This window comes from Rattus norvegicus, chromosome 14 (genome assembly GCF_021556685.1).
Source record: "Rattus norvegicus strain SHRSP/BbbUtx chromosome 14, alternate assembly SHRSP_T2T, whole genome shotgun sequence".
NCBI lineage: Eukaryota > Metazoa > Chordata > Mammalia > Rodentia > Muridae > Rattus > Rattus norvegicus.
Genome location: NC_141547.1, coordinates 2,728,495 through 2,753,248, shown reverse-complemented (window position 1 = coordinate 2,753,248; position 24,754 = coordinate 2,728,495). Strand labels below are relative to the sequence as shown.

General features: G+C 40.2%; 1 protein-coding gene across 10 annotated transcripts in view; it reads right to left on the bottom strand.

Moving 5' to 3' along the window:
- Hfm1 (helicase for meiosis 1) overlaps nucleotides 1-23,209 on the bottom strand; it is an 82,297-nt gene extending 59,088 nt beyond the window's left edge. For 2 of the 10 annotated variants that reach the window (XM_087584377.1, XM_087584381.1), the window contains exons 1-9: nucleotides 23,001-23,082; nucleotides 19,855-19,952; nucleotides 15,718-15,830; nucleotides 14,662-14,965; nucleotides 8,558-8,820; nucleotides 8,258-8,305; nucleotides 2,016-2,086; nucleotides 1,490-1,622; nucleotides 563-714 (exon numbers count right to left, since the gene is read on the bottom strand). In XM_087584377.1, coding sequence (XP_087440503.1) covers nucleotides 563-714; nucleotides 1,490-1,622; nucleotides 2,016-2,086; nucleotides 8,258-8,305; nucleotides 8,558-8,820; nucleotides 14,662-14,965; nucleotides 15,718-15,830; nucleotides 19,855-19,925 — 1,155 coding nt within the window. In that variant the 5' untranslated portion in view covers nucleotides 19,926-19,952; nucleotides 23,001-23,082. 10 annotated transcript variants of the gene reach the window in all.
- Between the last annotated feature and the right edge of the window lie 1,545 nt (nucleotides 23,210-24,754).

The window sequence follows — 24,754 nt, the reverse complement described above, 5'->3', positions numbered from 1 at the left end:
AGAGTCTTAAAACACCTGGTCTTTAGTCTTTGAAAATTATTTAGCCATATATTTATTAAACCACAAGTCACATCTTTTCATATTTATGTGTGTGGATACTCTGCTTGAATGTATGTGTATGCCACATACGCATGAATGCCAGTGAAGACCAGAAAAGGACATCAGACATCCCGATTTGGGGTTATAGATGGTTGTGGGCCACCATGTCAGTACTGGGAATCACACTCAGGTGCCCTGGAAGAGCAGCAGTGCTCTGAACCACTGAGCCATCTCTGTAGGCGGCTAATTAGGCCTTGTTAAGCCCTATCAAGCAAGGTTCTTCTTCTGTAAGACACACTTGGACAAATAAATATGAGGGATAAATTATCCACACTTACGACTGGTTTGGTTTACTCACTGTTCACATGTGACCTCATTTCTTGTCCGTTTCCTGAATACTAGTGCTTTTATGGTCATTTGTTTACACTGAAAATACATGCTTATGTTTTGCATTTCTCTTTAATAATTTTTCTTAATTAACATAGATATTCTCAAGTAAATATGAAATATAAATAATACTCACTGGAGTTGTCATAATTATATTGGCATGCTGAATCTCAAACAGGTCATCCATTACTGTATCTCCAGTAAGTTCTTTACAGGTCAAGCCTATCGGTCCAAATTTTTCTTTCCAGTCATCAAACCGCTGACTACAAAGGGCTTTTATTGGTGCCACTAAAATAATATATTTATTTTGAACACCAGTATAATTTTTAAATGTTTTCTTAAAGTCTATTAATAAAACCAAGCTAAAAACACATTTGTTGCTATATAATATTGACAAAGTAAAAACTAACAATACAAACGTAGTAAGCTATAAAAGTAATCACCAAGAAAAACTGAAAATTGAAACAGAAGTGATCGCTCAGGCAATCTAAAAACAGGAGAGATGGAGCAAGTGATCACTGCTTTTCATGAGAAGACTTTTGTGATTACTTATTTCTTTAAATTGTGTACATATACTAGTTTTGGGATATTTACAAAATATACACCTAAAAAGGAGAATAGATGTTTCTATGTAAAACTATAAGATATATGATCATTTGTTCATGTTGACTATCCTCTTTTAATAAGTGTAAAGTTCAAATCCTCGATTCAAATATTTTTATGTACAACTTTAGAAAAATGTTTCAATTTAATGTAAGACATGAATCCAATCGTGGCGTGTTTTTATTAAAATGCAGAGAGGGCTGGAGTTATAGTGCAGTTGTAGAGCTCTTACCGAGCATGTGCGGAGCTCAGTGTCTAGCACCACAAACACACAAAGAAGAACAAAGGTGTGGGAGAATTGGTCGGCTAGTAGTGCTCAGTGATAAAGTGCTGTCTACTGGTTTAGTCGCAGCTCCGCAACTAAATAAATTAATGTTTTTAATGTCTGAGCTACCAAATAATAATGTCTATGCCTGGAATTAACTTTGTTTCTGCTTCAACCTTTGATTTATATACTTACTGTAAACAACTTTCATGTTCAGCCACGGCAATGGTGCTTCCATTAACAATCTTGTTATTGCTAGCTCAAACACCACAGTTTTCCCAGAACCAGTGGGGGCACAAATCACAAAATTCCGATCTGTGTAAAGAAGCTGAGATAAAATTGAACCAATTACTAATATGTGGAATTTTTATATAAATTTTCAATTTTCTAGAAAATGTGCTTTAAGAAGATTGGGAGTATTGCTTCAAGCATGTTTACCTCTGTGACTCCTAAGTGTAGTCCTGTTCTAGACATTTCAATCTCAATAACAATACATATTGTTATTCTCATATTGTACTATTTTGTCAAAATGATATGCTGGATCTAAGTCAAAGCCATTCCTTTACCCTTCAATGAAATTCTTATAAATTTAATAAATACAAACCAATCCCCCATATGACTCATATGCACTCACTTAACAAGTATTTTCTAGTCTCTCAAGACATACAGGACCACAGCTAGTGAGAAGATGAAGATAATTAAACAAGTATAAGATACTTACATCATCAAAGGCTTTGGACTGTATATAGTTGAAGTAAGGGAATTCTTTGAATACACTTCTAAATTTTGCAGCTTAGAATAATATTAAGGAGTTAAATATTTCAGAATTAAAAATGTTTACCTTTAATTTAAAAATTCAGTTTTGGTGCTGTTGACTCACAGTATCTAATAATAAGGCATCTTACTAATTATGCATCTAAAGAACGGAAGGGAGCTGGAGAGACGGCTAGGCAGTTAAGCGCATTTGTTCTTGCAGAGACCTGGGTTCGATTCCTAGTACCCACCTGGAGGCTCACATTACATGGGATCTGATACTGTCTCCTGACCTTTTCAGGCACAAGCTATACATGTTGTATAACACATAGGCAAAATGCTCGTGCAAATAAGATTTTTTTAAAGTAAAAAATGAAAATGATTCTACTCTGCTTCCACAATCCTTATTCTAAAAAGAACTTGTAATATCCACATGGGAAAACCAAGGGTTATATAAGGGCTGGAACTTGAGAGTTAAACACAACGAAGGAGATCTGAGTATTTGGAGACATGCCCATGCCCATCAGAACTACTTTTAGTTTGTTCTTTTCTTGTTTTGACTAAGACACTCGACTTTTATATTTTCTTTAGCGCTCAATTTTTCACTTATTAGTTGCTGAGCTGGCTGCACTTCATTAGTGGAGGTGTATTTCTGGTCAGTTAGTCTTGAATCCCTTCATTTTTTGTGTTATTTTTGTTTAATTGTAACCATCGGCATATTTACTTAATAAGATGAACTTGGATCACCTTCCCCTGTTAGAAAGTTTAGAGACAGTAGTAAGACGTGGGAGTAATTCGTTTTCCCATTCTCTGCAGCAGTGGTTCCCACCTATGGGTTGTGTCCCTCTGGGGCGCTGTCCGAAGACCCTTCCATAGGGTTGCCTACGACCATCGGGAAACACAGATTGTTTACATTACGACTCAGAACAGAAGCAGAATTACAGATCTGAAGTGGCAACAAAACAGTTTCATGGCTGAGAGTCAGAACAGAAGGAAGTGTATTAAAGGGTCCAGCATTGGGAAGGTTGCCCGCCACTGCTCTAAGGTGAGACTGCTGCCAGCCTCGGGGATTTTTAATGGCAGTCTTCTTATGAAGTTGCAATTAATCACCTACATTCATTACCACTATATGCAGAATGTATTACGAGATCTAGAAATCTACAAAAAAGAATGAGTTTCTATCACTAGGGCCTTTAAAGCTTATTAGAGGGTAAGATGATGGTTTAGTAGTTAAGAGTACTTGTTTTCTTGCAGAGAACCCAAATTCTGCTCTAGCACCAACAGCAGGCAGCTCACAAACACATGTGATCTAGTTCCAGTGACCCATTGCCCTCTTTTGGTCTCTATGAACTGCATGCAGGTAGTACACATACAGGTACACACATACAAATTAAAGCACATTAAAAATTAAAAATTATATTTGAAAGCACAGTTGTCTAACAACTATTTTATAAGGTATTTATTAAGTACTCAAGGGTTGTTGTAGTAATGCTTTTAAAACTTTTACATCAGATTTATATGACTTCTGTGTCTAAATTTCCCCTTTCCCTCCAAGAAAATGGCTACAAGGCCCTACATCCTATTCCCAACTCTTCCTCTGCAAGCTCCTATGAGCCTTTATTGCTCTGACTTCAGATCCTCTGTCCTTTAACCTCATACTCTTCTCCTCTAGTTATAATGGACTCTACTATTCAGAAACCTCAGCCCTGTACCTGCCATGACATCTTTCCTCAGCCTTTATGCTTCATTCTTCTCTCGAATTTCCTTCTCTCTCCCCTTATTGCTTACTCCTCACCATGTTAAGAAGGCTTTCCTGTTTGTTTCATTAAATTTAATATTCTGAGCCTTCAATGCCAACTGTCCCAACTTCATTCTCCTTTATGTTTCCTTACAATTCTTCAGATCTAAATCACTCTTTCCTACCATTGCAAGAACAGTAACTCAAGGACAAGGGTTCACTCTTCTCTTAACTGGCACATTCCACAAGCTCACAACAGTGCCTAAAGTAAATAGATTGCACTTACTAAATCGGATAGTTAATTTCTAAATTATTACTTCATTTTACTTTCAGCATGTCCTAATATTGCCATATATATATATATATATATATATATATATATGTGTATATATATATATATATATACAGACAAGCAGGTACACATATACATACAAATGAAAATAAAAACTTAAAAATGTATTTGAAACATGTATATGCAAATATATACGTGACAAAATAAAATTTAGAATTTGTCAGTTAATCAGCTTTTGAAAGAATATCAGTTTCCCTCAAAGAATGTTTTCCATATAAAGTATTTATTTATAACAAGCCTAGGAGAGGCCTTTCATGCTGGTTTTTCTCTTATTAGATAGTTCTACATCGATTTATATTCACAAGAGTGAATCTCTGATGCAGTCTCCCAGTGCACAGGAAACCTCAGTCAGTGGATGCACCGTCTATCATCACGTGAACACTGCAAACCAAATCTGTCTTTTGTCCCCTGCTTCCAGCAGTGCGCTGCACTCAGCTGTTGTTACCCGGAGGCTGTGGGCACCACTGCAGACTGCAGCTCTGCAGCCAAGAGGTCTGCTAAGAGTTGGTGTTGTCCTGAGGGTCTAATTAGAGAGGAACTCTGGGAAGCAGTGACAGGCCCAGAGATTTGCCGCGACTCTGGGCTCCTGTGCATCAGCAGGCGCCTCAGGCCAGCATGTGCTTATGGTGGCTAGCTCTGGCCCCTGGGCTCGGGCTAGCAGGTTGCCCCTGCCAGTTTTTGGCTGGAGCTGCTGTTTGTCCTTCTGTGAGCGCTGAGCCTCATGCCGTGGGCACTCGCTGGGAGCAGAACCTATCAGGCCCAGCTCTGGGAGGTCTTTTTGTCTGCTGGCATGTGTTGAGGTTCTGGTCCCCACTAGCTCTCTCTTAAAGGGATTTAGTCTCCAGCCTGACTGGGAGTCTGATCCAGGAGGTGTCTGTGTATGCCTTTCACTCAGAGCTTTTCTAATACCCGAATCTTTTGTACTAAGCTTGGATTTTTTAGCTAAATTTGGATTACATGCCTAACACTGTGGGCACCATTTGTGACCACACTCCTTACTACCTCTGCCCAGGTTCCCCCCAAAAATCTACCGAGACTTAACTATTTATGAATAAATGCCTTGGCCATAAACTTGGGCTTATTCCCTGACTAGCTCATGACTTATGTAACCTGTTTACTCTATGTGTGCCACATGCCACATGGAGTACTTTCTCCAAAGCTGCCAAGTACATACATACTGGACATTGTGGATGTAATTCTTGCCTGATAGCTTCCATAATTGTTCTTATTGTATATAGTTTATTGATATTAGAGAAAGAGCCTTTTATTGGACTAAAATGGGAAGATGTAGAGAGACTCTCTTGTGCACTGTGTAGAAGCATCACCTGTTAATAAAAAACTGATGGCTTATTAGCAAAAGGCAGGAAATAGAAGGTGAGAGTTCCAGTAGAGAGAGAGAGAGAGAGAGAGAGAGAGAGAGAGAGAGAGACAGACAGACAGACAGACCGTGGGAGGTAGTAATATGCTAAAGATGTGCCCAGACTCTGAGGAGACAGATGTATGAAACTGAGGAGAGATAGCCAACCATGTGGCACACATAGAATAGACTAAACAGGTTAACTAAGTTACAGGCTAGTCAGGAACAGGCCCAAGCTTATAACCTAGGCATTTATTCATGTATAATTAAGTCTCGAAGTCTTTATTAAGGAAGTGGAGCACTGGCAGAAAAGATCTTGGTTATAGATGTGTCCAAGTAATCCATAAACTGTTCTCTCTTTTACTCTGAACACATACTTTTAAATAACAAAGTACGGAAGACCAGTGAATTTGGCGATATATTAAATTGTTAAAGAAATAAACCAATGCAAACAACTCTAGACAACAGTCTTAACAAAGACATCTAAACAATAGAACCACATAAGTATGCTACTATAACATGAAAAAAATCTTTAAAAATCTTCAAAGGATAGCATTAAACTATCAAAATGCTTCCAACAAAAGAACAGTCCATCATACAGATAACCAGACAATATTTTTTAATTATATTTTTGAGATATAATTCTCCCTTCTTTCTTTTCCCTCCAACTCTTCATATACTTCTCCCTGCCCCCCTTCAAATTCATGACCTCCTTTTCACTAATTGTTCCTGCATGCATATATTTAGGAATATAATATATACATTATATCATATATTGTTATATAATTAGTATATTATTACAATAATATATAATATACATATTATATTCTAAAATATAACCTACTCAGTCCATATAATGTTACTTGTACATGTGTTTTCATATACAAGGGCTGATGTTTGGCACAGGACAAGTGTTTGGAGTGCTCCGCCCTAGGGAAGACCGCCTCTCCTGCTCCCAGCTTTACTCAGTTGCCTGTGGTTCTTTCTGTAGGGCTGAGGCCCCCTGGACTTCTCCTCATCACTGTGACATACTCACTGAGGTCATTCTTGTTTAGCTCACGTTTGGGTAGTCATGTTGCTCAAACTTTATCCTTTAGTTTCCAGTGTTATTAGGAGATGCACTCTCATGGCAAACGCCCTGACTCTCTGGCTCTTAGTCTTTATGCCTCCTTCTTTCAGTGTTTTTGAGCCTTAGGCATGGGAATGTTTTATAATGTATCCATTGGGATCGAACTCCAATAATCTGCATTTTGACTGGTTGTGGCTTTCTGTAATGGACTCTGTCTATTACAAAGATGTTTCCTTGTTAAGGGTGAAAACTACACTTATCTGTAGGTGAAAGCACAAATGTTTAGAATGTGGTCAGGGATTCTGTGGGCTTAGTAAAGTGGTAGTTGTAGGTTCTCCTCTAAGATCCATGATTTCACCAGCACTGAGCAGTTAGTTATGTTTCCAGTGCCAGCATGATTTTCCTCTTATGAGTGGGTTCTAAGTACAACTGGGGAGCTGTTATGACTCCAAGGTATACATGCCCCTACTGCACCCTTACCATCCTGGCTAATGGTCTCCTGCCTCCCTCCTTCGGAAGCTTGTGTAGTACTTTCTGGTACTACAGGAGCTAGTCCGTAGAGATGGGGCATGTAGGTCTAATTAGATATAGTTAATTGCCTATTAGTGAACTATTTCTTATGTTCCTCTTCTATTAGTGTAAATACATATGTATGCATATGTATGCGGCACTCCAGATGTTGGCCTCACGTGTCTTCCCTTAGCTCTCTACTTCACATATTGAGGCAGGCTCTCTTGCTAAATAAAACTGGAGCTCGCTGTCTAGGCTACTGTGGCTAGTCACCCTGCTCTGGTGACTCCATCTTCACTTTCTAGCTCCACGGCAGGCTACCATCCAGCCCAGCTTTTACTGGATCCTTACATTGGTTCCCTGTTTATGGAACCATTTGGGAAGGGCTAGGAGGTGTGGAGGAAGTACGTCACTGCGGGTGGGCTCAAGTTTCAAAAGACTGCTGCTATTCTCAGGCTCTCTGCCTTCTACGTGCAGATCAAATGCGAGCTCTCAGCTAGCTGCTCCAGCCAACATGCTGCTGCCTGTCACTCTGCCCTTGCATGATGGACTCTTAGCTCTCTGAAACCACAAGCCAAAGTAAATGCTTTCTCTTATAAATTGCTTTGGTTGTGGTGTTTTATCACAACAATAGAAAAATATCTAAGACACTACTACTCAGTTGTCTGAAATTCATTTTCTGCTTTGCAGATGTAGAAGGAGTATTAATTACTACAAGAATATCCTGAATACATTCAAGTAGTCACATTAGAAATGCCTAGTATACAAACTTACTTTTCATAAACTTCAAATATATCTAAAATATCAGTTAGTAAAATGCCCTCAAATCTACAAGCTGCATTTGTGGTTTATATGCATTATGTGGTTTATATCTATTTACCTTACCAAAAGAAATGATCTGTATTTAGTGTAAGTCGATACATCAAAGTTTTGCCATGGCTACAAACCTGATTTCTGTGTTTACATTATCACAACCTAAAAACAGTTAGTAAACTAGAACAGCCTGCAGAGCACACTTGGAATAGCTCTGATGTTCATAGTGTATCTCTTACGTGACCCAAAAGACTTATTTTCCTCTTTTTGTCAATGCTACCCAAAATAAACACACAAGGGTACAATGGAACAATATAGTTTAAATATATGATTTCATAAATGTAAAGTGGCTATTGTAAAATAAAGGATACGGATTTCTGTGACAGCCTTCAACGAACCTAAGCCATTTGAGGTTATGCCTAAAAAATACATAATTATATGGATTTTTATCAATTTCCATAAAACAGCTCCAATAAAATTTGTACATTTACATTACATTTCAGTTAAAAACGTTAGATAGAGCCAAAAAATTAGAAAACATATAAGGAAATGCATAGATTGAACATGGCAAGAGAACTTATTTATTTTGTATTCTTCTTTATGCTAAGCAATGCAAATGAGTTTGTATTTTCATAAAAAGCAACTGAATAGGCAAGCAAATAAAAAATCACCTTGAATGTCACGAGGCTGAGATGCAGCAGAAAACGATGGTGCTTCGAATATGTCTTTTTCAATTCCAGAAGCAGAAAAAGCATCATTTGCTTTGGATTTGTCTGTAGAATACTGCAGTTTCTGTTTTCTATTGCTACAGCTCCATGGTTTCTCTTTGCTTACTTTTGTTTGGGTGAGTCTCGCTGGGCTAATATGAGAATTCAAGCTTAAATTTCCATTAGCATAGTCACATTCCTGCACACTGCCACATGTTCTAGATAATCTGAAACAAATAAACCACCACATGTTTTCTGCTTCTAACATTTGCTTTAAAACTAGCGTAAAATCATTCTCTTAAAAATGCCCATTACTATAGTTTAATCATTTTCCTAAAACTCGTCTCCAAGTTGGCTCCAATGGTCCTTGTCTCCTGGTAGTCACAGTCATCTATGATCTACAAACTGAGTCACTAAGCCAGAACTGACCTGTGTCACTACGTACATTCTAGTATGTAGTACTATAAGTAGGTAACTTCTGAGGCTTAGCTCATGAAGACACTCCCACAAGGATTCTTGGAGAGATTATGCTATAGAGAGCTAGTCAGCATACCACTGAAACACATTTTAAAACCCTGGAGAGGCCCATGTGGAGAGGCCCTGAAGACTCCTGCCAACCGTCAACACCAACTTGACAGATAAAACGAGTAGTTGACAAAAGTCAACCAACAATCATTGGGAAACATCAGGTAACCATATACAGCGTGACTTTGATTGTGGCCTTTTGTGAAACCTCAATTGTGCTTTTTCATGGGAGAACCCAGGCTCAATCTACTAATTAACTTGTTCCTAGCACATAAAAACCATTAAAACTAACAAAGTTTATTGTTGTTTTAAGCCAGTAAGCTTTGGAGTAATTTATTCACAGCAGCAGATATATAATTAAACTAATGAAAGTCAGCTAAGTGCTGAGGTAGGGGTGCACTAAACAAATCGTAACAGTAGTTTCTCTAATCAAGTCACTATAGGATGCAGTCCCCTTCGAGGGTCCTGGCCTTGTAGATGAATTCAAAAGGAGCACAGAAGGCAATCTGAGGGTGATTCACTATAGTTAGGGAGAGAAAAGTCAGCCATGTATGTAATCTCCACAGTTGTGAGAAAGGAACTAGAAAGAGGAGGGAAAGGTTTGAAGTTAGAAAGCAGGCAAATTCCCTGGCAAGTCTTTAAACAACTGCATGGTGGGAGGGCCCTCAACCTACCTCATGCTGTGACCCCGAAGTACAGCTCCTCATGCTGTGGTGACCCCCAACTATAAAATTATTTTTGTTACTACTTCATAACTATAATGTTCTACTGTTGTGAATTGTGATGTAAATATCTGTATTTTCCTATAGTCTTAGGTGACCCCTAAAAAGGGGTTGCAACCCACAGGTTGAGAACTGACACTCTAAAGGACAGTTTTTCCTACCATTTTCATATCTTGCCTTCAGCAGTGTAATATTTCTTTTCCAGCTTTAGTTCGGTTTTTAGGTTATGAACCCAGATTTTTGTCTTTAAAACAGTTGTGTGTATGTGTCTCTGTGTGTGTCTGTCTGTGTGTCTGTGTGTCTGTGTGTTTTCTCTGGGCAGATCCCTGGCCATGACCAGACACGGAAGCTACCTTTTGTAAAGGGTATTACTAACCAGCAAAGCTAATCACTGGTAAAGCACAGTATTATCAAGCATGCCATCTGTGCTAGAAGATGATGACACAGCTACATTCATATGAATAATTCCCAGTCAATCGAATCTTCCTGGGCCCTAAGGTTCATCATTGTTTACTTGAAATCTGGTTTTCATGGTAATCTTGAGATGTAGTGATCTCTCTGTGTAGCCCCGGTTAACCTAGAACATGCCTGGGAACCCAGCCTGGCCTTGAAAGTCTAGTGATCTTCTTGCTTTTGCCTCTGAGTACGGAGGTTACAGGCTATCTATGTTTTTGTTTATTTTGTTTTATGTAGGCATCTGAAACTATAAGCCTCCCTCTCATGGCCACTGTCACTGTGTCACACAGTCTGGGTGTGCTGTGCCCTCTCATGGCCACTGTCACTGTGTCACACAGTCTGGGTGTGCTATGCTGTCTCATGGCCACTGTCACTGTGTCACACAGTCTGGGTGTGCTGGGCTTTCATTTGCCTATAGGAGTGTTTTGCTTTCATTTGACTCAGGACTGTCTCATGTGTTGTTCGGTCTCCATGCATTTGTATGTGTTCTTTAGTTTCTCTTGCTGTTGATTTGCAATTATTTTACTGTGGTCAGACAAAATATAAGAAATTATTTAAATTTTTATACATTTGTTCCATTGGCTGTTGACAATGTATATTCAGCAGTGTTTGCATGGCAGACACTTGGATGGTATTTAACTCATATAATTCTTTGTTCATATTTTGTTAGAAGGACATATTTATTGGTGAGAGTGAAATACTGAAATCACACACTTATAATTTTTGGGGGGGTTAATCTGTTTCTTTGTATCCAGTAATGTTTTATGAAACTGGGTGCACTAATGTTCAATTTTTAATATTTATGCTTAGAATCATATCTTCTTGATATTTTGCTTCCTTAATTGGTAAGAAGTGCCTTTTTATCTCTTATGATTTGGGCTAGACATCTGTTCTAATTTTAGAATGGCAATGACTTTTTGCTTTTTAGCTCCATTTGCTTAGAATACCATTCACTGTCCTTTCTCCCCAAGCTGTACGGGTCTTTGATGGTATAGTGCATTTCTTAAAAGCACCAATGGATGCTGTTTCCCTTTTCTTTCCTTCCATATTACGACCACTACTAGCACTACTATTACTGTTATGATGATGAGGTCTGCTTTTCAAGATAGCGTCATCCCATGTAGCTCCACCTGTTTTGAAACTCACTAGCAGACCAGACTGGCCTTGAACTTATAGAAACCCACCTGCCTCAGCTTCCCAAAGGGAGGTTAAAGGGTTAAAGGCACATGCCACTACACCCATCTCTGAATGAATCCTTTTTTAAAGATCTAGTCTGGGGCTGGGGATTTAGCTCAGTGGTAGAGCCCTTACCTAGGAAGCGCAAGGCCCTGGGTTCGGTCCCCAGCTCCGAAAAAAAGAACCAAAAAAAAAAAAAAAAAAAAAAGATCTAGTCTATTTGTCTTTTAATTAGAAAATCAATACCATTAATATTTCATTATTGAAAGATAAGCATTGATTCCTTTCATTTTGCTGATTTGTGGTGTTTGTAGATTGTCTAATCCTCATTTACTTAACAACGGTTCCTGTGTGGTTTTTCTTCCTTTAACCTTATATGTGTTTATTTCTAAAGAATCCCCTTAAGTATCTTACAAAGTGCTTAGTGGCATGGATTTTTTTTAGTTTGTTTTCATTGTAAAAAGTCTTGATCAATTATGACAGACAGTTTTTCTGGATATAGTCATCTGTACTGGCAGTCAGTAACTTTAAGAGAGTGAAATGAAGGGGATGGGGATTTAGCTCAGTGGTAGAGCGCTTGCCTAGCAAGCGCAAGGCCCTGGGTTTGGTCCCCAGCTCCGAAAAAAAGAAAAAAGAAAAAAAAAAGGAAAAAAAAAGAGAGTGAAATGATTCATTTCATGCCCTCTTGCTTAAACTTCTATTGAGAAATCTGCTATTATTCTGATAGGCTTATTTTTATTTCTTTGTTTTTTATAGTTAATGGTTTATATATAATACGGCACAGGGAGTCAAAGCACAACCTCAGTAAGAAAATACAGTAATAATCACTTAAATAACAATCTCCTTAACTCCAATCCTTTTAGGAAATAGAAAAACGCTAATAGTCCTGTGTGTATTAAGATAAAAGCTACCACAGTATGAATAGCAGAGAAAAATGATTACACAAAGAACTAGGGGAGGTAAAGTAAACAAAAACAGGTGGGTCTGACCTGAAGATTCCCTTGCTAAGAACTAGATTTCAAGTTACCAGAAGGTGCCATGCAAACTCCCACAGGAGGGAGGCAACCAACGACCTTGGCCAGCGGTGACACTTACGAACCACAGCAATGACCAGTATGGCGTGCTAACCCTAGGGGTGCAGCAGTGGCCTCACACTTGTTGGCAGGTCTCACATCTCTAGATGGTTGTTCACCAGAAGAGAAAACATGCTGTTATAGGAAACCTAACCCAGGGCTATGACGTCATGAATCTTAGAGGAGAACCTACAACTGCCACTTTCCTAAACTAACATAACCCTGATATCATTTAAAACATTTGTCAACCCTTATGCCCACAGATCAGTGTAGTCCTCACTCCTCATCGAGGAAACTTCTCTTGGCAACAGACTGAGACATTACAGAAAAGTACAACCAATCATGAGTCTCACGGAAAGCTGAGGAGCAGGGGAGAGGAACACTGAGAGCACAAAGGATCAGGGAGTTTGTTGTGAGACTGTGTTTCCTGGGAAGGTCAGACCAATGACTGAAGAAACATGAGCTAAACAAGGATGACAACAGACATGCTAGCAGGGATTTGGGGTGAAGGAGCCCAAGAGGTCTCAATCCTAGACAAAGAACTAAGGCAACTAAGGAGTGCTGAGAATGGGACACAGTTTTCCAGGCAAGAGCACACAAACTGGTTATTCAATACTAAATGGTCAGCTCTGAAAACACATACAAGTACATAATCAGACTCAACAGGTTGCATATGTATTGAGGAATATATAACAACACTTAATGAAAATAGAGGCTGTGCTTTTAAAAGAGAATAAGGAGGTGTCCAAGTTAGGATTTTACTGCTGTGAACAGACACCATGACCAAGGCAACTCTTATAAAGACAACATTTAATTGGGGCTGGCTTACAGGTTCAGGGGTTCAGCCCATTATCATCATGGTGCAGGAGGATCGGAGAGTTCTGTGTCTTCTTCTGCAGGCTCCTAACAGAATACTCACTTCCAGACAGCTAGGACTAGGGTATTAAAGCCCACATCCACAGTGACACACCTACTCCAGCAAGGCCACACATCCTAACTGTGCCATTCCCTGGCCCAAGCATATACAAACCATAAAAGGGTATATGGGAAGATTTAGAGGGAGGGAAGGAAAGGGAAATGACATTATTATAATCTCAAAAAATAAGAGAAAAAAATTTAAAAAGAAATACAATCAGAAATGTAACCTCCGGGGGTTGGGGGTTTAGCTCAGTGGTAGAGCGCTTACCTAGGAAGTGCAAGGCCCTGGGTTCGGTCCCCAGCTCCGAAAAAAAGGTTTGGCCTGCTAAAGTAAGGGTTTTGTTTTTTTTCCTTTGTTTTCAAGTTGTTTTTCTCAGGTATGTTAACAGCAATAGGAAGCTAACACATGTGAGAATATACAGTATACATACTTAGTTTCTGGCCCTGGTTTGTCACTTTACTATTAATCTACTCATCCTCTAATTTATGAAAAGGGTCATTTTGGAATGTAGCCAAAAATATATCATTTAGAACCAAACATGTTAGAATATGCCTTTAAGGCCAGTAATGAGGTGAAGGCCAGAGGATTTCTGTACTTTTGAGCTCAAGCTGGACTATATAGTGAGTTCCATTTTACCTAGGTCTGCATAATGAAACCTGTCTCAAACCACCAGTATATATGTGTATATCTGTATAAGTGTGTATGTGTGTATGTATGTATGTATGTGTATGTATATGTATATGTATATGTATGTATACACACACACTTAGGGCTAACTAGAAGTGGGTTTAGCATTGTTTGTTTTAGATTTCAGCTTTAACTTTCAGTATGGCTAAGTATTAGTAGACATAACCCACCTAAACAAAAACTGAGATTCCTCAGAAATTTTAAGTATTAAAAGTTACTGATAAGAAAAGCTTGAAAATCTTTGCTATACCAATAACTGTTGTTAAAATAACTGTCATATTACAAAACATTTAATGAGTTAGCCTTAGTTATTCACTGTCCATACCTTCAGAGTAAATTTTAAGCCCCGAAGGGGAAGGGCGAGAACCTCTAGCTCCAGTGAGTGGAATCCAGGTCTGACACACCACATAAACCTTCGCTGTCACTGTCCCCGCCCCCACCTGTTCTTTCTTTTCAGTGTACACCTGCTGTTAGATTGGATGGCCGAGTACACCTGAACTTCTCAGTTACCTGGTTTTGAGTGCTGATGTGCCCTCTCTGTCCTCAGCAGCAGTATGCAGCTTTGCATCACCAGGACCACTCTTTGTCGGTGGACTCTCATCCCCCATGTGGTTTTTATATTTTTGAGAAGAACCGTACACTAGCTTGCCAGCTGTATGTGACATGTCATTGTTATTTAATCCTCCTAAATTTAGGTAATCCTGTTCATGTATGTTATAGGGAAAATGGAATTTCTGTGTTGGTGAAATACAATTTGTGTCTTCATTAATGATCTTCAAGTTTGATGTTAATATATTGGGCATCTTTCTTTCTCCTAGGGGAAAAGAAATATACTAATTATTAATTATTATGCATTCTTCATGGAAACAAATTTTCTAAATAATGATAAATTTCAATTACAAGTTTCTAAAGAGGGCCAGTGACATGGTTTAGTGGGTAAAAATATTTGTTGTCAAGCCTGAAGACCTGAGTTCTATTCCCAGGAACTACATGGTAAAGAAGAGAACTGATTCCTACAAGTTACTCTCTGACCACAAACACACAGTGAGAGTACCTACCCCACACACAGGCATACTAAGTAAGTGTAATGAAACTAAAATAAGCAAACATATATAAAGTACAAGTCATAATATTAAAGTTTTGACTATTACAAGAACCACACAGTGAGCATAAGCATGGGAGAATCTTGGGAGAATGTCTCTAGTATGGGGAATGATGCAGGCCCTCCTGTATGCTAAGCACATGCTCTGCTACCTCACTAGCCTGACAGTGGTTAGCATAATCCCAAACTATACATAATCTCTGACTCTCGGTGGTCTCACTAAGTACACTTTAGAGACTTTTACCTTTGTAAAGAGCAGGCACACATGAGGTAGTGATTATGCACTAGGTAAATGTGCATGTTTGTAGAGAAGGTGAATGTTTTAGATATTGAGATTTGATGGGCATGTGCAAATCTTTGACTTTTACTCTTTTAAAAAAGGAATTAATAGTTTAATGTGTTGGATTTTTTTATGCTGACATAAACTGCATGAGTTTGGCTTCACAAGAAACACGACAATTTACCTAATAGCTTATAATTTTCAATTTCTTCCTCTAACTCTTGAATATCTGGAATTTCTGAGATCAGTGGAGCTGGAGGGAGAAACCAATCCAGTGATTTTTCCTCAACTGGAAAGCTATATAAAACACAAAATGTGGGTATACGTTATAAGGAAGGGGTATCACAAACCATTTATTTGTTAAACACTACTGAAATACAAACTCTTACAAACATCCCATAGATAAAACTTTCTGTGGTGGTTTTGCTTTGTCTGTGTCAGTGCTCTCAATGTGTCCCCATGTGTCACAGGACGGATGACACTGCTGTGGAGGGATACTACCTAAACGACGGCTACAACTCCTCTTCATCCTCTTCTCAAACTGGAGATTTAAAATGCTATATAAAACAGATTACTTGCGACATACCTCACTTATAACCATTAACATGTAAATGTCAGCACTATTATGTTCCACATTATTCCTTTAACTATTAAAATTCATGCTATAACAGAAATATTTTTGGTCTAGAACTATCCATAAATCAAAGAAAATCCAGGACAATTACAGAATTGACTGGCAATTTCTTAAAAGCTTCAATAATTTGTTACCCCAAGTTGACACCTTTTCCTTCCATGTCCTTTAGCTGTGACCCTGTTAAAGGATACTGATTAAAGTTTTTTGTTCCAATCAAAGTGTCCTTTCTTTTACAACTACAACAAAAGATGTAGGGTGACAGGAAATGTAACTGAGAAGAAAGAGCACCATAAAACATTACTGCCCAGTCCCAGTGTTGGTGGTGCTGCCATCGCTGCCCGTCTCCTCCTCCTCCTCCTCTCCCTCTTCCTCTCCCTCCTCCTCCTCTCCCTCTTCCTCTCCCTCCTCCTCCTCTCCCTCCTCCTCCTCTTCTTCCTCCTCCTCTCCCTCCACCTCCTCTCCCTCCTCCTCCTCTCCCTCCTCTTCTTCTTAGGAGGTTAGGCTTTCTGAGGTGGCAATGCTACTTTTCTACCTCTCATAACCTAGCACATCCCTACTCTGCCCACATTTCCCATAAGAAGCTATGGTACATTATCTATGTCTGACAAACTGCCTAACAATAGGCAGAACACTTGAAAGTAAGGATGAGATCAAAGGCTCTCAGGAATAGAGGCCGGAATGAGTCATAAAATTGAGTACATAGTCCTACTTGTAGGTACAGGATCAACTTCTGAGGAGCCCATACACACGTTTCCAAAGGTCCTCTCCTACTAGAGTCCCTCAGGCACACTGAATTCCCTAAGTCATGGCCTGAAAGAAGATACATGAAGTGTTACCAAGGAATAAAGTTCATTAGGGATTTAGTGCATAGGGTTTTGATTGAAGCCTAATCACATAAGTACCACTAACTGACACATGAATTCCAGATTTCCAGAAGAGAAGAAGGTTTTCAGTCTAAGTCATATTACTGTGCATAAACACTTTATGCACAGTGAGCCACTATTATAGTTAATGGTGCAGAACTTCATGAAGGCTAAGTTCTTAGACTCTGGTCCCAAATCCTGCAGGTAGACCTTTGTAAGCATAGTGCCCCTATGTTAACTCTTTTTACACAGGAACTATTTCAGAAAAATCTAAGAAGTTAATGAGTTACAGGCAGACATCTAGCTCTACTACTCAGTCTCCTCACAAAACTAAATTACCCTTACGATTTTTTCCTAGAGGCACCGTCTCCTAATCAGCAAAACCTAAACAACAGTGCACTATTTCCCACTTACTATAAACAGAAACACATCGGTCTTCCCAACTCTTCCTTACAATAGTTCTCAATCACTAAACAACAGTGCACTATTTCCCACTTACTACATACAGAAACACATCGGTCTTCCCAATCCTTCCTTATAATAATTCTTAATCACTTCTTTACATTTCTACTGTTACTGTTCTAATCAAAGTCTCTTTTCAGTCAGTCCAGGTCCCAGCCCAAGACATGATGTTGCCCTCATTCAAGGTGGGTCTTCGTACCTCAACTAAGTCTTATGAAAATTCCGTGAAGGCATCCTCACAGACCAATCTAATCCATTCTCAGACTATTCAAAACTGTGTCAAGTTGACAACACTAATCAGTCCAATGTGCACAGAGGCCCACATGTTAAAGGTTTTGGGTGGGAGAATGTGAAACTTCCATAGGTAAGAGTCCACAGGTGTAAGTTAGCTCACTCAGGTGTGGATCTGAAGAAATACTGAGATGCTGGCCTCTTCCTCTGTCACAAGGTGAAGTTTACTCTATCATCCCACCAGGACATACTATCTTTCCGAAAGTCCTAAAGCAGTAGATCAATAGACCACAGCTTCCAGCTGCGGGCCAAATCTCTCTCTCAGTTTTACAAATCATTGCCTGAGGTGTTTTCCAACACTGATGGATGTAAATAGAGGATACATTCTGTGCCTCCTCTTTCTGTTCAAAGATATTTCCTTTGGTTTGCTTGGAACTTTGTCCTGCCTCGCTCCCTGTCCACACAGGGAGGCTTTACTATTCATTCATCAATCAATTCATACTCTTTATTGATACCATACACCAGGTGCTGTTTCAGGCTATAGGCTTTACATTCATTCATCACCCAGAACGAATCCTACACTTTCTAAGATATTTTCACAGGTTATCAAAGGTTGTCTTCTTTCTTTGTACAGACTCCATAATATTTCTCATGGCTTTTGTCACAGATATGCATATGTAGACAGATAATAGATAAAAACAAGGAGAGAAACAGAAATAGATAAACCTGATAATCAATCTTGAGTGTAAACACCTATAGGCTTCATTTCTGCTGAAATTGGCAGGACGGAGCACAATGCTTCACATACTTAAATATGTGCTTTAAGAAATGCTACGTAATTTAATTCTTTAGTTTTTAAATTTAAACACACCCAATATTCTTTTTTTTTTTTTTTCTGGAGCTGAGGACCGAACCCAGGGCCTTGTGCTTGCTAGGCAAGCACTCTACCACTGAGCTAAATCCCCAACCCCCACACCCAATATTCTTATTCAAACATTTAACATACAAAACGATCTACCCACAATTAACTTTTCTGATTATATCTCACTGTTTCTGCTTTATAAATCTAATAGTCCAGGAAATCTCTATATACTGTCCCCTACAAGTACTCCGCCTGCCTATCTCCATCCTTTCCAGTTTTCTGTAATATCTGGCATCAACACTTACTCTCTTACTGCTGAGAGAACAGTAGAATTCCCTGAAAGCATCTAAAACTCTACCTTAATGTGAGAAGCCTAGGTGATCACCCACGTCTGACAGTTCACTGCATGGATATACGACTGTCGCCATTTCCCTTGAACATGTTTTGACTTTGTATCCTTAGAAGGATGAATATAAGTGTTTGCCTCAGCCATTCCCTCCTTTTGCCCCGCTGAATACACTCTTTCACTCTCATGGTGTCCCGGTTGAATAGTGAATTACTCACATTATTAACCGGTGGCTTTTTCTTACGTGTGTATTCAATCTCAACCGTAGCTTAAATAGTTTAAGTAAATGGGCTTTTCAGTCTTTTCCTAACCTTTTCAGTACCCAAACAATATTTAATATTGGAGTAAGTAAAAACAAGTTTCAACAAGACAGAATAATACAAACACACACACAGAGAGAGAGAGAGAGAGAGAGAGAGAGAGAGAGAGGGAGAGGGAGAGGGAGAGGGAGAGGGAGGGAGAGGGAGAGGGAGAGGGAGAGGGAGAGGGAGAGAGAGAGAATAAGAAACGTCTGACTGATTGGCACTTCCGGCTGTGGCCTTTAGCATCAGCCTTTATTCCTACCTCTGCTTCCTGCCTGCACTGAGTGTGTCACACCCAGCCTCCAGCACTCTGTTGGCCCATTCTGTCTCCCTTCTCATCTTGAGCTATTTCTTCTAGTACTTATCATCATTACTTCTAGTACTTATCTTGGCCTTAATCTGACAAATCAGGTAGGAAATCTGTTTTCAAACTATAACATTTTAAATTATAAACTTTAGTTACTCCATTATATCTGAATTCTATGTTTTCTAAACATAAAACTGAGATATCAATCAGCTCACTTCTTATTTAGTGATCAGAGTGAAAAATTGAAAGTCCCTAAAATTATAAAACTGAAAATGATACATGAGATAAGCTTTCTTTAAGGCACACTTACTTACCTTTCAGTTTCACCTGGGCTACTGAAAAACAAAGAATCCATGGATAAAATGCAATCGTTTGATTCCAGCATTGCTGAAAAACAGACTTTGTCTGAAATCTATAAGATACAAAACAGGTGGTTTATGTTCATTTATAGGAATCTAAAACAATTTCTGGACAAGTCTATCAGAATCATTAATTTCCTAGAATGCTTTCTTAAATATAATCACCAACAATTCTCTGAACTGTCTTCTGTAAATTCCTAAACGCCTTAACAAGGGAGCACACTATGCTCTGTTCATTCATGCGTTTTCCCACGTGTCCTTCTTACAACTGCGCCGATGCTTAGAATGTACTTCCCTTCCACACCTAGCAAATTCTACTACGTCCTTCAGTGTGTGTCACCATGTTAAAGGCATACCTTGCTCCTTTTTCATCAATTATCCAACCCCACTATACATTACAACTATTACCTTATTTTTCTAAATTCTGAAACATAATGAGTGTTCTGTAGGTCAATGAGATCAGATGGACAAATCATCACTTCCATTTCTTATACGACGGATGACACTGGAAATTTGTCCCCAGGACAGAAATTTAAAATTTTAAAACTACAAGAGCACCATCTCATGGCAAAGAGCCCATTACCAAGGTAGACTGTGCCGCCAGTGTTAGAGACTTCTCTAATAAAGACCAAAACCACATGCAGGAGTGAGCTGGGTAGGAAGGATACTTCAAGTGCACCTCTTGGTAAACTGCACAGGAGGATAAGTCCTGTCTGGACTTTGGAATGTTTCTTATGAACCAGGATATTGCAGGTTCTTCATTGTTTTAGTTAGTTGGTTTACCACCCCATATTTATTTATTTTTCTCGTCTCAATTTCTTTTCTTTCTTCCTTCCTTTCTAATTCCCCCATCCCCCATCCACAAGCACCTCTTTATCCCTCCTCCCCTTTGCCTCTATGAGTGTGTTCCTCAACCACCCACCCACTCCCACCTCACCCCTCTAGCCTCCCCAGGACCAAGTGCCTCCCTCACACTGATGCCAAGCAAGGCAACCCTCTGCTATGTACGTATCGGGGCCGTGGATCAGCCCACCTATGCTCTTTGGTTGGTGGCTTAGTCCCTGGGGCTCTGAGGGGTCTGGTTAGTTGATACTGTTGTTGTTCTTAATTTCTTAACCACTCAGTCACCAACAAAAAGAAATAGCAAAATTTAAAGCAAGTGAAGAATCTATAAATGTCTAAAATAATTTGACTACACGATAAACAAAAGCCAAGAAAAACAGAGCAGAAGGTAAGCAGGAATCATTCAGGAATACACGAGCAGAACTTTACACCTATTTACTCAAACAATTTCAGGATTTGAAAAGTTATCTGAAACATGCTAATCAATATTGTGTTTATTGTCCAGGAAGTTGCAAAATGTTTTCTGTCTAGATTGGGAACATTTTAATCAACAAAAGATTAATAAAATAAAAGTCATCAAACCATGTTTTTATAGCTCTGCTGCCTCAGAATGTAAGTGGATCTTAACACTAACATGTATGATCTAATTCTCCTTTCTAAAGGAAAGTAGAAAAAAGGCATGAAACAACAAATTAAAATTAAGTTTAAATGTTACACCATACAAAAAAGACCAAACACACAGTAACAAGAATATTTTTTTTCTCTTTCTTGTACAAAGGTTGGTGTAACTTTAGTTCGGAATAAAACTATCAGATATTTTAATTCTGATGTACTCCAATGGGGGGAAAAACTTTATCTAAAATTGTGCATTTCCCAGTCTTGTATTCTTTACAACACTTCTCTGTAATTGTTACTGTGTGTTTAGTCGTTTATCTTTCTCCCTGGAAAGCAAAAAAAATTATTTTTTTTCCTTCTTACTGTGTTTCAATAACCTGGGACAGTTCCTGGCATAGAGAAGATGATGAATAAAAATTCATTATGCATGAATGCACTAGCAATCAAGGTATAAAATAATTCTAAATTAAGACAATTTGAGTCAACTGATTTCCCCGGGTTGTTAAGTTTAAATTTTTTATTTTTATTTTTTTCTAGCTGAAGATTCATGTAGTCAGTCATGCCATGAAGATTCTAAAGGATGGTGAGTTTGGAACTTTCATGATGTAAATAAATCACTTAAAAAAATAGTCCCTAAAATAAACCTTGTTACATTTTAATGTAAGGTAATACATTTTTAAAGTTTTAGGTTTAGATATTCTCACAAAGTTCTTATTTCAGAGTCCCGTGGTTCTGCCCTGGGATGGTGGAAGCAGGAGGATCAATTTAAGGCCAGTCTCAGCTGAGGTCAGGTTGGGCTACAACCACAAAAAACATGTTTCACTGTGTAATACAGAAATACAGTGCAAAATTCACTAAAGAATATCACCTCAAGTACTTTTTGGAGTCCACAGTGAAACCTGTTTTGTGAGTACAGCTTATTGCTTGTAGAAGTAATAACACGCCTTTCTGTAATTCTGACCGTATTTAGTACCACATTCTCTGTGATTTTTACTCGTTGTATGAAAGTATGGGATTGCGGGTTCCTTGTAATTTTTCTACATGTGAAAACATACTTAGTCAGACGCCAGTGGCTCCCAACAGTAATCCCTACACTTGAGAGGTGGAAGACGGAAGCCAGGCAGGGATAGCCTGGTCTACAGAGCCGGACCCTGTTGCAAACAAACAATGAATACTTATTTCAGAAGCGCAGACGTTCACGCATAACTGACTAGACAGAAACCTTTCCTCCGTGAAGACCCTGCGGGACCACGCACCCAAAGGAGCGCGAGGGAAGGACAGAGGCCTGGAGAACAGGCCGCACGGCATGCACGCCCTGAGGTGAGGGTCGGACAGGCCGCGCTCCGGGACAGAGACGCCGCGCACGCACACCCTCACCACGGCAGCCCCTCCCCCCAGCACCAGCTCGGCTAGCCTCAGGCCAAGCAACCTGACAGGAATGCGTGGAGCCGCTCGCCCGCTAGCCCGCCCGCAGGGGGCGCCGGAGGCCCAGCTGCCCCGCCCGGTGGTCCGTCCACGCGACCCCTCCCTCCAACATGTCCCTCCCCCGACGCGCCCCCTCCACTCACGTGCCCCTCTCCCCCCGCGCCCCTCCCCCGGCGCTCCTCCCTCACGCTCCCCCCATGTGCCCACTCCCCACTCACCTCACGCCTCCCTCACCTCACGCGCGCCACTCCCCCCACCTCACACCTTCCTCGCCTCACGCGCCCCACTCCCCACCACCTCACACCTCCCTTCGCGCACGCGCCCTCCTCCTCCCGGCCCCGCCAATGCCCACCGAGCCCCCGACGCGCCCACGCGAGGGGCGTGCGTCTGGCCCAGGCCGCAGCCACCTGGCCCGGGTCGCTGAGTCGAGCGCCGATTCCCCGGCCCTTCGAACGCCCCCCAAGCCTGACTTAGTCAAACGCCTAGGAATGGATCAGCAGCCCCCAGTCCCCTTCCCTGCCAACAGTTTCCTTCAAAGATGTGTGGTTGGTTTTGAACAGCGCCTCGCTAATCATTAAATAAATATCTTACCCTTGGGGGTCAGGGGTACCCGGGAGCTCCTCTACCGCCCGGAATTAGCTAGGCTGCAGCCCTGGGGCCCTCCATTTTCTTATTACCTCCATTTACTCATTGTCTTACTTAAAATGGCACCCATTAGGTCACTGGTAAGCGACACGACTGAGTTTAAGCATTTTATCCAGGTCAGGAAATACATCTGCTATAAATACTTGATATCGAATATCACGGTATTTCCAGAGCGTGCCCGTGCCTGGCCCCCAGCTCTTCTTCCTACACTCTATTTCCCTTAAGCAGACCCTGACATTGTGTTCGGTTGTCTAACGGTACAGTTAGAAGTACATGTTTAAAAACTTTATAAAGATCTCCGCTGTATTTGAAACAATCTATTGTTATTTAGCGTAGATATAAAAAGAAGTATACAAAGTGCTTTTTTTCTATTGACTTCACTCTCAAGTGGCAGCTTTGGCCGCCATACAAGTCACCCGCACGGATAGCATAAAACACAGCAGCCTCGGAGCAGTTAATGTTTTATTTCCCACAACTGAGCATCCAAGCCACCATAGGCTCTGAATTTTCCCTTCCATGGAGATTGCCTGGCACACCACAGGTTCTAGCTTCTTGGCCTCTGACAGCGCTAAGCTCTGGGTGGTGCAGGGATGTCTAGCCCCAGAGGTAGGAATTGTGATGTCAATGTGCTCACCTCTGTACACTGAGCAAGCACAGAGCTAAATAACCCCTTCAAGCCACAAAACTAGTGTTTGAGCCTCACTTGTACACAGCTCATCTCTGGTGAATTTTACTTCCTAAATAAGAAGAGTCCTCAGAACTTTCTTACCTATTTTCACTTCTGGGTTCTGCAATAGAGTAAAGTCCTCAGCCAAGTAAATAATTTAAACTCTTTTATTATACTGCGAGTTCTATAATAGTTAACTTTCTTAAGGTTAAAAAAAAAATCAGAACCTGGAGAGATGGCTCAGTAGTTAGGAGCACTGGCTGCTCTTCCAGAGTGCTCATGCAATGGCTCATAACTGTCTGTGACTCCACTTCAGAGAATCTGATGCCCTCTTCTGGTCTCTGCACATGATGCAGGGACATAGGTGTAGGCAGAGAGCCCATGACATAAAATAATAAAATGAGAGAGTGGGCCTGGGCAGGGCCAGAGGATTCGTCTGCTCCTACTCCTCCTGCTGCTTCCTGTGAGCAAAACTGGGCAGGTAATGCCGTCCATTTTGGGTGAGTCATGCTATAAGGACCGGTGACAAACCACTTGGGGGAAATAAGAAAGCCAGGGAGTTTAAGGCTTAAAGCATGTTTAAGAAGGCAGGCTGGGGGGTGGGGGGAGGAACCCAGCAGTATATAACGCAGAGAAGGAAGGGCTCAGGAAATAGCTGGC